The 14611-nt window shown below is 40.0% G+C and overlaps 1 protein-coding gene across 2 annotated transcripts in view; it reads left to right on the top strand.

Moving 5' to 3' along the window:
- The window catches only part of AP3B1 (adaptor related protein complex 3 subunit beta 1), a 588663-nt gene extending 582593 nt beyond the window's left edge, over positions 1–6070 (top strand). For both annotated transcript variants that reach the window (XM_077462589.1, XM_077462588.1), the window contains exon 27: positions 5383–6070. In XM_077462589.1, the coding sequence (XP_077318715.1) occupies positions 5383–5536 (154 nt within the window). In that variant the 3' untranslated portion in view covers positions 5537–6070. The remainder of the gene's footprint in view (positions 1–5382) is intronic.
- The last annotated feature ends 8541 nt before the right edge of the window (positions 6071–14611 follow it).

Raw genomic sequence — 14611 nt, 5'->3', positions numbered from 1 at the left:
GCATTGCTACAGAGGTTGAAGGAGTGGGTGGTCAGCCTGTCAGTGCTCAGACCATACCCCACACACTGCATCAAATTTGGTCTGCATGGCTGTTGTCCCAGAAGGAAGCCTCTTCTAAAGATAATGCACAAGAAAGCCCCCCGACAGTTTGCTGAAGACAAGCAGACTAAGGACATGGATTACTGGAACCATGTTCTGTGATCTGATGAGACCAAGATAAACTTATTTGGTTTATATGGTGTCAAGTGTGTGGCGGCAACCAGGTGAGGAGTACAAAGACAATTGTGTCTTGCCTTCACCCAAGCATGGTGGTGGGAGTGTCATGGTCTGGGGCTGCATGAGTGCTGCCGACACTGGGGATCTACAGTTTATTGAGAGACCCATGAATGCCAACATGTACTGTGACATACTGAAACAGAGCATGATCCCATTCCTTCGGAGACTGGGCTGCAGGGTAGTATTCCAACACAACGACCCCAAACACACCTCCAAGACGACCACTGCCTTGCTAAAGAAGCTGAGAGTAAAGGTGATGGACTGACCAAACATGTCTCCAGACCCTATTGAGCATCTAAAACAGAAGGTGGAGGAGCGCAAGGTCTCCATCCACCAGCTCTGTGATGTCATGGAGGAGTGGAAGAGGACTCCAGTGGCAACCTGTGAAACTCTGGTGAACTCCATGCCCAAGAGGGTTAAGGCAGTGCTGGAAAATAATGGTGGCTACACAAAATATTGACACTTTGGGCTCAATTTGGACATTTTCATTTAGGGGTGTACTCACTTTTGTTGCCAGCGCTTTAGACATTAATGGCTGTGTGTTGAGTTATTTTGAGGGGGACGGCAAATTGACACTTTTATACAAGCGTGTCTCTCACTACTTTACATTGTAGCAAAGATAACATAAAATATTTACAAAAAATCGGAGGGGTGTACTCACTCTTGTGAGACACTATATATAGGTAATGTTTTAAAAGCTTTTACTACTCATCAGTTTAGAGCTAACCAAAGGCTATACCACTACATTTGCATTCATTGTTTTCTTTCTGTTAATTCAACTTTTTGCTATCACAAAGCGTCAACATAAACCCCCTTGTGATAGCAGTGGTCAGGTAGCAGGTACTCCTTTTTGGAGGCATAACTCCACCCAAATCACTTTTAATTTACAGCCGCAAGCCAGCTGAAGAAAATAAACTGAAGCTTATGGCTGCTACTAATTGAGTAATACATCTACTGAAGATATGTTAATAACAAAAACATATTTATTACATCTCTGGAATATATGTTTGAGGTAGAGAAAAATAACTGTTGTGCAAGAAAGTGTTTTTTACACACTTTCACTTTGACAACTCAAATCTGAATTGATAAGCACGTGGTCTCAGCCCTTCCTATTCTATTTCTGAAGGATCACAACATCAGCCTCTCATCCCCTCCTCATCTCTATAACCCCTCCTTGTGCGCAGATGGAGAGCACAGAAAGTTATAGTTCTGGCAAACTCAAAAGTGTTCTTTTGCACTTGTCCAACAGATATAACAAAGCCATTTCAATGGTATATTTAGCAGACCAAAAAGGAGAAAGACATTTATTGGTAAGGTTTACAAACACTTTAATATTTTTATATTAATAAGGAAAATGAACACCTCAACACGGAAGTGTAAAGTCTTTGATAGCATATGTGAGAATATATAAGAATAAGCTATTTATCACCATGGGAGTCTGAGTGTTCTTTTCTGTTATCTGCATTGTTTCTAGCATTGGGGAAGTGAGTGTCTAATTTCTGTCATTGTTGGCAGTATGCACACAATCACAATGCTAAATAAGTAAAGGACCCGGTTGGCAGCAGTGTGGATGAGAGAAATAAATATTGATCTTTTCTGTTTGTAAAATAAGAATATAGCAATTATTACCTATAAACTGGTTAACAAGATTTAAATTACATGTTATGCTTTCCTAACTAGCGTAATGCGTTAAGAGGTTTTGATGTGATTAGGAGAAAAACTAAAAAATTAATTACTTTCCATTTAAAGAGAATCTGTTTCCTGCTTAAGTGGCTAATATTTTAATTAAGTCTAGTGTGATTTTTTTTTTCCTCCTTTCTTTGAGTATCTTTGATAAACTCTCTCTCCTTTATGTTGATGATAATTAAACAGATCCCCACAGACTGCAGTCTGTGACTTGCCCATGCTAATTGTTAGGAAGGAGACACTGACCAGTTGGTTTGCTATTGAGGAGCCCGGTTCGCGCTGTCAGCAGAGCAGTTTTATTATTTTTGCTTTGTTCTCTGTTGTCAGGGCTAACTGCATGCTTTTGTGGCCGGAGATGTTTCACAAATTGAGGCAGATGGCTGCGATTGAGACACGTGTCATTCAGAAAGGGAAGAGGGGAAAGGCCTCAAGAGTGGGGGTCTGAGCAGGTCATAGACCCTCTCCCGTACTTGTTAGTGTTTTCAAAGGGCCATGTGCAGCAACTTCATTGTTCTCCAGTTAACGGGAAAAAGAGGCTCTCGGTTTGCATGGGACATGCAATCCAGGCTGCCGTTGTCTCTCTCAGGTCTTGCTGAATGAATTAGCTGGCTTGACAGAAGTTCTTTGTATCTAAGGTGGCTTTCAGTCAATTGCAAAACACAATAGGACAGTTTGGCCTCTAATTACAAGTAATTAAGGAGATTTTAGTGTTTTGGAATTTTGATTCACTCCTCATAAATTTTAACAAAAAATGTTCAAACGTTGGCTGTACAGTTTTATTTGCATTTCCGTTGTGTTTTTGTTTATAAGAAAGTTAATGGGTTCACACAGTTATTACCGTGAACATTAAACATCCGTTCATTCATCAGCAGCATAGGGTGACTAAATCTACATCTGTCAGAAATACACAATGCCCCTGCTATTGCTGACTAGAAAATGGAAATGTTTTTCAGTCCATATAAAGCGGTTCTAAAATTCTTGTAGAATTCTTTGAGAAGAAGATTATTGTAACTTTTTTTTATTATGTTTCATTTTTATTATTTATTATTATTATTCATTTTTTTTATTATTATTCATTTTTTTATTATACTTCTGCTGCATTAGTCCACCCAAAGCTGTTTTTGTCAAGCTGGCCAGCTGATTCACCCATTTTCTTCTCTGGAATTCTAGACCTAAAGACCTACCTTCTCTGGAATTCTAGACCTAAAGTGATATTAAAGTCTTCGTAAATAGAATGTTGTAAAGAAAGGTCAGGTTAGGGGAGCTAAACCAGCTATATTTCAAGAAGGTCATCAACCCAATAATATAATGGAAGCGGGAAAGATAAGGGCGTTGAACGATGACCCATTGATATCACTAATCTCTAGATATAAACTATTAATTAAAAAGGTCATATCTTTATTACAAATTGTTAAAAGAAGATATATCCTATCATAAGGGCAACATATAGCCCCTAAATATATAAAAACCAAATATAGGTAGCAGTTAGACAGTAGAAATCGCAAAATGCAAACAAATCAACAAAATCATGTCGATGTACATGTATGAAATTCCCTATCCCATGGAAGAGGGGGTCAAAAAAATGTTTCTACTGTCTACTACCTGTATTTTTTTATATACTTTAGGCTATATGTTGCCCTTATGATGTGATATATCTGCTTTTAGATATTTTCTCTGCATCCAATTCACATGACAGGAGACTGTGACTGGCACTCAATGGAGTTGGTTCACATAACTCCAGGGTGGCTGCGGAGCGCACTGGAAAAGGGTCCTGTGTGTCTTTGGTTCCATTTCAGGTGCGAATTCAGATAAAAACTCTGACCTGAAATGGGGAACAGGAATGCACCGGGCCCCCTGCTGTGATCCGTGGCCTCAGCAAGTGTGAACCCACCCTCATCCTAACAATTGGGACAGGAATGTTTCTCATCCTTGGTATAAAAAAAAGTTAACCTGTTTGGCACAAAGTAAGTTGCAAAGAAAACTCAAATTTAATTTATCCATAAGTTTCGTTCTTAAACGTGGCTTATAGCTAACTACCAGTATACATTGCTTCATTTTCTGCTACATTTTAGGAAATATTCTATGTGACCAGTCTCGAACCAACATTTTTACATTTCTTGCACCTTCATATTAAACTAAGGGAATGCTGGATTGGCTCAGAGATCAGAGGAAGAACTGGGCTCTGCTGTAAAATCAGAGAAAATGTAAGGATATGTGAAAAGCAAAATAACTTGTGTATACCAAGTACAAAAGGAAAAATTAATTTTAGCCAGCTACTACAGATTCACCACAGATGTGGATCAAATTACAGCTGAGTTGTACGAAACAAAACTGACAGCTCTGGTCGGAGACACTGTACTAACCATGCAAGGGACTGCAAAGGAATAGATCCATATATGCTGTATTTGTTGGGGTTGCCTTCCAATAAAGAATATCCACGTTTTAGAAATCATCAGAAAATCAGTGGCCAGTCCATTACCTTCAAGTGTTCTGTTCCCACATTAAAACTGCTACAGCTGTGTTTGTTTCCCAACACTGGCATTCCCAAATAGGCCATACAGTAGTAGTTCAGGTCCACCAAATGCATAAGCCCCCTCTTTTCCATATCATATTGCACAGCTATACAGTTTAAAAAAAGGAACAAAATAAAGTAGAATTTTTGCACATTCTTACCTGCATCTGTTCTGATGCAATTATGCCTCATCATTCAATTCCTCAAACTGACTGCTGAGTGTAAGTCTGCTTTTACTTAAACATAACTACCCCTCTGTTCCACATTTCATTTCCTAGTCTTGTATGTTTTCCAAAAGTTTTGACTATAATTGGTGTACATTTTTACAGACAATTTTTATCTTGGTTTAAATCCACACTGGTTTGACGAGCATCAAATTTAACAGCCGCCTTAACGCTAGTTAAGAATTTGCTTCTTTCTACAAGGTTAAAAGTAAATCTTCAAGGAAGCGCTGGCTGTAGCTTTAAGAAACATTTAGCCGTCTTTAGTTGGCATTGTGAAAAGCTTCAGCAGGCATTTAACAAGCTCAGGCAGACTACTGTGCTCAAAGAAAAAAAAAAGCTAACAATACTTTGTTGGACATGATGTGCTTCATGCCAACTTTTGCAAGATTAAAAACCACCCATGTGTACTTGGTCTAAGTAAAGTGTAGAAAAACGCAAACCGGCTCTTGCTGATTTCTTGTTTGAGTGTTTGTTTTACAGTGTATTTTAATGTTTTATAAACTTTGAAAAAGTCATTGAGATTAAACTGACTTTAAGTGGATACTTTTACATTTATATCTAACAAATACAATTAAAAATAATTCACTCAAACATATAGGGATATAACAGTGTAATGACATGTTGTACTACAAAAGCTTTGATCTGGCTACTGTGTAACTTTTTTTTTCCTCCTTCATTTTGCAGGTTTGCAGCGAAGACTGTGCACAGTGGGTCATTGATGCTAGTCACAGTGGAGCTGAAGGAAAGCTCTACAGCACAGCTCATCATAAATACTGAGAAAACTGTGATTGGCTCCATTCTGCTGCGGGAACTGAAGCCCGTCCTGTCCCAGGGGTAGCCAGCTTACATCTGGACTTCAGAATCTGGCACAAAACAAGACTGCCTGGCATCCACTACTGCTGCCTTTCATTTATAATAATAGCCCTTCCATCTGGCAGGAGTGGGAAGAATACACTCTTGACAATCTTGTCTACTGCTTCAGAATGCTAGTATCTATCATATATGCAAGCCCTTGTGATAGGGAAGCTTTCTAACCAAAGATCATATGCGTCTCTGTTACTTATCAGTGCTGTTAAAATTCATCTCCCATTTGTTACATCTCCCATTATCTGTAAAGATTTGTCTGTATCTCTTGACCCCTTAGAGATCTGATTTCTACATGGGTGCCAATAAGATGGTACTAAAGTGAATATACTTTATGTATTAGTTTCCACTGTTTCTCAGAGGTTTCATGAATTGCAATTTCTTTCTTTTTGAGATTACAGAATAAAAGTATTAACAAGCTACCTAGTTCACTGATGTGTGTATATATACCCAGGCTATACAAAATGTGCATATGTGATCAATAATTAAACATTTTGCATGTACCATATAGGGACAAGACCTTGCCAGTCATTTTTATTTTCATTTTACTAATTTAAATCTGGTTAGGACAATACAAATTAAGACTTGTTTGTGGATGGTTGAGCACAAACAGATAAGGCAATTTAAAAAGGAGATCCTCTCTAAAAATCACGCCACTTTCTAACTTGGGACCACGTGTAGTTGTAATACCTTCTGCTTTCTGGACTTTTATGTGCTTCTAGTTCTGGCGCAAATGTTAATGCATTTTGAGAAAATGACACTTGACAAAAGTGGAATGCTGCCTATAAAGACAAACAAGATACTACTTTGTTGCATTCTAAGCCTTTCTGCAGAAATGGAGACTGGGACGTTGTTGGCCTTTGAGAAGCACAGACTCGTTTTTGGGACTGTGTTTATACATTTAGACATTATTAGTTTATGCTTGAAAGTTTAGCCATATGTCTGTTCCCATATTAAAGCAAACCTACCCCCCCCCCATGTGAAAAAAATCCGGTTATGATAAATGCCTTCTATATTATGGCAAATAAATATACTTTACATGGCCACTGGATGATGTGGCATGAGATATTTTCCATTTCTCTTTGGCTCCATTAATATCTATTCAGGTGCAACAGTGCACATATGTTTTTGTGTTTGCATTCACATTTAGGGAAGCCCATTAATTTCAGTGGGCTGCCCTACGTGTTAAAGTTTCACAGAACTTTTTTATTTTTAAATTTTGCTGCACCAAAACACACATTGGGGTGCCATTAAGAATGAACACCAATGCAAGCCTGCAAAAGAGATGCATGTTTTTGTGCACATTGCCACAATGCACGACTGTGAACCTATTCTTATAGAGAGTTTTTGCAATTTCTCTGACTGTGGATCTGTTGCTTCCTGGGTTATGTGGTGTGGGTATCCCAGGAGTCTAACACATCTCACTTGCCTAGCTGAGAATCTAGAAAAAGAATCTAGAAGTAAAGCAAGACAAAATAATATAATTAATATTAAGGATGGAGGAGGATTCAAGTGGAATGAAAAAAAAAATATATATATATATATATATATATATATATTTATATATATATATATATATATACAGTATCTCACAAAAGTGAGTCAACCCCTCACATTTTTATAAATATTTTATTCTTTTCATGTGACAACACTGAAGAAATGAAACTTTGCTACAATGTAAAGTAGTGAGTGTACAGCATGTATAACAGTGTAAATTAGCTGTCCCTGCAAAATGACTCAACACACAGCCATTAATGTCTAAACTGCTGGCAACAAAAGTGAGTACACCCCTAAGTAAAAAATGTCCAAATTGGGTCCAAAGCATCAATATTTTGTGTGGCCACCATTATTTTCCAACACTGCCTTAACCCTCTTGAGCATGGAGTTCACCAGAGCTTCACAGGTTGCCACTGGAGTCCTCTTCCTCTCCATGACATCATGGAACTGGTGGATGTTAGAGACCTTGTGCTCCTCCACCTTCCATTTAAGGATGCCCCACAGATGCTCAATAGGGTTTAGGTCTGGAGACCTGCTTTGCCAGTCCATCATCTTTACCCTTAGCTTCTTTAGCAAGGCAGTGGTCGTCTTTTTTTTTTTTTTGTGTTTGGGGTCATTATGTTGGAATACTGCCCTGCGGCCTAGTCTTTGAAGGGATAGGATCATGCTCTGCTTCAGTATGTCACAGAACATGTTGACATTTATGGTTCCTTCAGTGAACTGTAGCTCCTCAGTGCCAGCAGCACTCATGCAGCCCCAGACCATGACACACCCACCACCATGCTTGACTGTAGGTAAGATACACTTATCTTTGTACTCCTCACCTGGGTGCCGCCACACATGCTTGGCACCATTTGAACCAAATACGTTTTATCTTGGTCTCATCACACCACAGGACATGGTTCTAGTAATCCATGTCCTTAGTCTGCTTGTCTTCAACAAACTGTGGGCTTTCTTGTGCATCATCTTTAGAAGAGGATTCCTTCTGGGATGACAGCCATGCAGACCAATTTGATTCAGTGTGTATCATATGGTCTGAGCACTGACAGGCTGGCCCCCCTTCAACCTCTGCAGCAATGCTGGCAGCATTTATATGTGTATTTCCCAATCCCAACCTCTGGATATGACGCTGAGCATGTGCATTCAACTTCTTTGGTCGACCATGGCAAGTCCTGTTCTTAGTGTAACCTGTCCTGTTAAACCACTGTTTCTTGTCGTACATCACGGGACACAGAACCACAGTAGTTACTATGTGGGTTATAGGCCACGTTCAGGTGATGGGCACTAGCACACCCTAAGACAAAAAGTGCACTCCCTATATAACCCCTCCCGCTACTACTACTACGGCCCCATGTCCTGTGATGTACGTCAAAGAAAATTATTTTACATATAAGCTGTTATAAAAAAATCCTATTATGGTCTTGGCCACCATGCTGCCGCTCAGTTTCAGGGTCTTTACAATCTTCTTATAGCCTAGGTCAGTAATGGCGAACCTTGGCACACCAGATGTTTTGAAACTACTTTTCCCATGATGCTCAACTACACTGCATGAGCATCATGGGAAATGTAGTTCCAAAACATTTGGGGTGCCAAGGTTCGCCATCACTGGTCTAGGTAATTTTTATGTAGAGCAACAATTCTTTTTTTCACATCCTCAGAGTTCTTTGCCATAAGGTGCCATGTTGATCTTCCAGTATGAGTGTGAGAGCGATAACACCAAACTTAACACACCTGCTCCCCATTCACAAATGTTACCTTGTAACACGAATGAGTCACATGACACTGGGGAGGGAGAATGGCTGATCGGGCCCAATTTGGACATTTTCACTTAGGAGTGTACTCGCTTTTGTTGCCAGCGGTTTAGACATTGACTGTGTGTTATTTTGAGGAGACAGCTAAATTACACTGTTATTCAAGCTGTACACTCACTACTTTACATTGTAACAAAGTGTAGTTTCTTCAGTGTTATCACATGAAAAGACATAATAAAATATTTACAAAATGTGTGGGATGTACGCACTTTTATGAGATACTGTGGGAGTTATTTACAAAAGACAAATCCACTTTGCACTGCAAGTACACTTGGAAGTGCAGTCTCTCTAAGTCTAAGGGGTAGATCTGAAATGAGTGGAAGCTCTGCTGATTTTATCATCCAATCATGTGCAAGCCAAAAATCTGTTTATTTTCCTTTACTTCCAAGTGCACTTTCAGTGCAAAGTTTCCTCTTTTCCTTTAGTAAATAACCCCCTGTGTGTATATATGTATGTGTGTGTGTGTGTGTATATATATATATATATATATATATATATATATATATATATATAAAATCTAAGGGGGGCCTTGTACCTCCTATGTGAAAGAAAACCTGAAGTGTTATGATAAATACCTCCCTATACAATAAAAAATAAACATGCTTTTTTTTTTTTACAAGTCCATCAAATGCAACATTGTCCTTTCCTCATCTTTGATTCTCCTAATGCACGCCTTGTTTTGCATAGCCATTTTTTTTAGCACCAAGAGCTGGCTTTCTTTTGTTGACTTTTTTTACAACTAGCTCCTGATGCTGAGCAAGATCTCACACGTGAGTGCCCTCTTTCGTAGCTAAATCTTGGCTGCAGGATTGAGATATTGTGCATATTCTCTGTTGGTGGATCTGTTGCTTCCTGCAGGTGGAGGCGGACACAACACATACTCTAGGTGAGAATCGAGTAAAGGGGTGGTGCAAGCAAAAAGAGAATATATATATATATATATATATATATATATAATATAATATAATATATAAACACCCCTGTTAAAATTTCAGGTTTCTGTGAAAATAAATGAGACAAAGATAAATCATTTCAGAACTTTTTTCACCTTTTACTGTGACCTAGAAACTGTATAACTCAGTTGAACAACAAACTGAATCTTTTAGGTGGAGAAAAGTAAAAATCAGTAAAAATAAACTAAAATAATATGGTTACATAAGTGTGCGCACCCTTAAACTAATATTTTGTTGAAGCGCCTTTTTTATTTTATTACAGCACTCAGTCTTTTTGGGTGACTTTGCAATATTTGCCCACTCAAAAACACTCCAAATCTGTCAAATTGCGAGGGCATCTCCTGGGCACAGCCCTCTTCAGATCAACCCACAGATTTTCAATGGGATTCAGGTCTGGGCTCTGGATGGGCCATTCCAAAACTTGAATCTTCTTCTGGTGAAGCCATTCCTTTGTTGCTTTGGATGTATGCTTTGAGTTGTTATCATGCTGAAAGATGAAGTTCCTCTTCATGTTCAGCTTTTTAGCAGAAGCCTGAAGGTTTTGTGCCAATATTGATTTGTATTTGGAACTGTTAATTCCCTCTACCTTAACTAGGCAGTTTTTCCCCATCCCCTGGTCAATCTATACATGGGATGGTGGGAGAGTCCGCTTTGAGCAAACACACTATTTTATGGTTGCTCCACAGATGACCTGATATTTATAGTTTCAGAAGAAGCTGATAGTTTGGGAGAGTTGTTGGCTTATCTAAATTACAATGACCTTAATTTGGTTTACAGGACACAATAGTCCAACTTCATTTGATTTTTTTGGATGTCACTCTGAAGGGGGTGGGAGATAAAATTATCACTAGCCTTTTCAGAAAATCTACAGCCGGGAATGCACTTTTATGAGCAGACTCCAACCATCCAAAACCTACCCTGCGGGGGGGGGGGATACCAGTGGGCCAGTTTTTGCGTCTCAAACAAATTTGCAGTAATGATAAAGAATACACACAGGAATCAAAAATCATGTTTTCTCGCTTCAAGGAAAGGGGTTATTCTGACTTCATACTAAACGGATCGATTAATATTGCTAACAAAACGTCAAGAGAAAAATTGTTGCAAGAAAACCCTGATAGGAAGAAGATCAATAGGGGAAACGGGACCCAAAAGTAATTTATCTGCCCTTTCTTCCACACTGATTTTCTCTACTCCGTTTAGTAATTTTATAAAATCAGGAACATTGGGGCTTATTTACTAAAGGCAAATCCACTTTGCACTACTGGATTTGCAGTCCCTGTAGATCCGAGGGGACGTGCAAGGAAAATAAAAAATAGCATTTTAGCTTGCACATGATTGGATAACAAAATCGGTAGAGCTTCCCCTCATTTCAGATTTGCAGCGACTGTACTTCCAAGTGCACTTTGCACTTGTAGTGCAAACTGGATTTGCCTTTTCGTAAATAACCCCCATTGTCTCTAAACATTATTAACAAGTATTATTTAATGTCCCGATTTATGCAAAGATTCTTGCTGATGGGGTTAAGACTGGGTCTCGCAGAGCTCCTACATTAGGAGGCACTCTATCACAAAGTCTGTATACCAGTAAGTGCCCTAGTAGACATTGGTTGCAGTTTAAAGGCACATTTGGATGTGGACACAATGGTTGTCCTTGTTGCCCCCATGTTCTCAGAGGTGACACTGTTCCAGCGACCGCTATTAACAAACAGTCTAGCATTACCACATTGTTAATTGTAACACGAGGTATCTGGTCTACATTGTAACATGCCAATCATGTCATATAGAATACGTTGGATGCACTACACACAGATTGCGTGATCGCTTGTACGACCATTTGTATGACATTCAGAAAGGCCATAATACCAATGTAGCCAATCATTGGAATTTGGTACACCAGAAAAACACTTTGAGTTTAGTGATTCAGATTGTTGAGAAGATATCTTTGCCAGTCAGAGGAGGGGACAAATTTAGAATATTATGTAAAAGAGAGGTATACTGGATCTTCTTTTTTACACCAGAAAACCGGGGGAATGAATCATGAATTGGATATTTCCAATTTTTATGAGTAATAATGGGTATGCTTCCTAGACTCTAATGTCATTTTACTCAAATGTGAATATGGAGACCTTCCATTATCTATAATGGCCGCATTCACCGTGGGTATGGTGTTCTTTTGGGGATGTACAGCATTGTTTTTGTACCAAACATATCTTTTGGAATTATGGCCAAAAAGTTCAACCTTTGTTTCGTCAGACCATAACACATTTTCCCACATGCTTTTGGGAGACTTCAGATGTGTGTTTGCAAAATTTAGCTGGGCTTGGATGTTTTTCTTGGTAAGAAAAAGGTCTACTATCTTGCCACTCTACCCCATAGCCCAGACATGAAGAATATGGGAGATTGTTGTCATATATAGTATGTCCTTTAATGTTGCTGTAGGCCTCTTGGCAGCCTCCCTGGCCAGTTTACTTCTCGCCTTTTCATAAATTTTGGAGGAACGTCCCATTCTTGGTGATATCACTGCTGTGCCATATTTTCTCCACATGATGATGACGGTCTTTACTGTGTTCCATGGTATATCTAATGCCTTGGAAATTATTTTGTACCCTTCTCCTGATTGATACCTTTTAACAATGAGATGCCTCTGATGCTTTGGCAGCTCTCTGTGGACCATGGCTTTTGCTGTAGGATGTGACCAAGAAAATGTCAGGAAAGACCTACAGCTGAACTTTATTTGGGCTTAATCAGAGGCACTTTAACCACTTAACAACCGCCCATTGCCGATTAACGGCTTCAGGGCGGTTGTTTAACTCTGAGAGGCCGTTAATTAACGGCCTCCCAGAATTCTGCTCTCGCGCGCCCCCTGGGGCGCGCACACGAGAGCATCCGTGACCGCTGGGTCCAGTGGACCCGGCGCATCACGAATCACGGTAAACGGCCGCTCATCGCGGCCGTTTACCACGTGATCGCTCCGTCAAATGACGGAGTGATCACTTGTAAACAAGCCGGCGTCATGTTATGACGCCGGTTCCTCCCTCCCCTCTCTGTACCGATCGGTACAGCGGAGGGGGAAGAGATCGGTGTCAGCAGCGATGTGGGCTGCATCTGCAGTGCCCACATCGCTGCTCACCGAAAATTAACCCCTCAATTCCCTGCAAATACTCTGCATTACTCTGCAATTCCCTGCAAATACTCTGCATTACTCTGCAATTCCCTGCAAATACTCTGCATTACTCTGCAATTCCCTGCAAATACTCTGCATTACTCTGCAATTCCCTGCAAATACTCTGCAATGCCCTGCAACACTCTGCATTGCCCTGCAACACTCTGCATTGCCCTGCAACACTCTGCAATGCCCTGCAACACTCCGCAATGCCCTGCAACACTCTGCAATGCCCTGCAACACTCTGCAATGCCCTGCAACACTCCGCAACGCTCTGCAATACCCTGCAACACTCTGCAACCCCCGCCGATACCCTGCAACACTCTGCAATGCTCTGCAACCCCCGCCGATACCCTGCAACACTCTGCAATGCTCTGCAACCCCCGCCGATACCCTGCAACACTCTGCAATGCTCTGCAACACCCGCCAATACCCTGCAACACTCTGCAATGCTCTGCAACACCCGCCAATACCCTGCAATGCTCTGCAACGCAGTACTCTGCAACACCATGCTCTGAGATGCCCAGCCATAGTCGGTGATACCCTGCAATACCCAGCCATAGACATCTCCCGCCGCCCTCCGGTGCTTCTACCGAATCGCTAATACGATCAAAGCCAGAATCTTTTTTTTTTTTCAGGCTTCCCAGCTTAGAGGTGAGATGTGGGTCTTATTGACCCCACATCTCACTGTAAAGAGGACCTGTCATGCCATATTCCTATTACAAGGGATGTTTACATTCCTTGTAATAGGAATAAAAGTGATCAAAAAAATTATTTTTGGGGAAAAAAATGTCAAACTAAAATAAATAAAGTAAAATGAACAATAAAAAAAAATGTTTTTTTAAAAGCGCCCCTGTCCCCATGTGCTCGCATGCAGAAGCGAACGCATGCGTAAGTCCCGCCCACATATGAAAACGGTGTTCAAACCACACATGTGAGGTATCGCTGCGAACGTTAGAGCGAGAGAAATAATTCTAGCCCTAGACCTCCTCTGTAACTCAAAACATATAACCAGTAAAAAAAAATGTAAATCGTCGCCTATGGGGATTTTTAAGTAGCGACGTTTGCCGCCATTCCACGAGCGTGTGCAATTTTGAAGAGTGACATATTAGGTATCTATTTACTCAGCGTAACTTCATCTTTCACATTATGCAAAAATTGGGCTAACTTTACTGTGTTTTTTTTTTTTTAAGCACAAAACAGTTTTTTTTCCAAAAAAAAGCATTCGAAAAATTACTGCGCAAATACCGTGCGAGATAAAAAGTTGCAAAGACCACCATTGTATTCTCCAGGGTGTTTGCTAAAAAAACATATATAATGTTTTGGAGTTCTATGTAATTTTCTAGCAAATAAATGATGATTTTTACATGTAGGAGAGAAATGTCAGAATTGTCCTGGGTGCTCCAGAACACCTGATGGCGCTCCATGCATGTTGGGCCTCTGTATGTGGCCACGCTGTGTAAAAGTCTCACACATGTGGTATCACCATACTCGGGAGTAATAGCAGAATGTGTTTTGGGGTGTAATTTGTGGTATGCATATGCTGTGTGTGAGAAATAACCTGATAATATGACAATTTTGTGAAAAAAAAAAAAAAAGTAAAAAGAATCTTGATTTTGCAAAGAA

Source organism: Lithobates pipiens, unplaced genomic scaffold (genome assembly GCF_037356315.1).
Source record: "Lithobates pipiens isolate NorthernLeopardFrog02 unplaced genomic scaffold, aLitPip1_a1.2 Scaffold_3, whole genome shotgun sequence".
Classification (NCBI taxonomy): Eukaryota; Metazoa; Chordata; class Amphibia; order Anura; family Ranidae; genus Lithobates; species Lithobates pipiens.
This window is presented reverse-complemented; position numbering and strand designations above follow the sequence as displayed.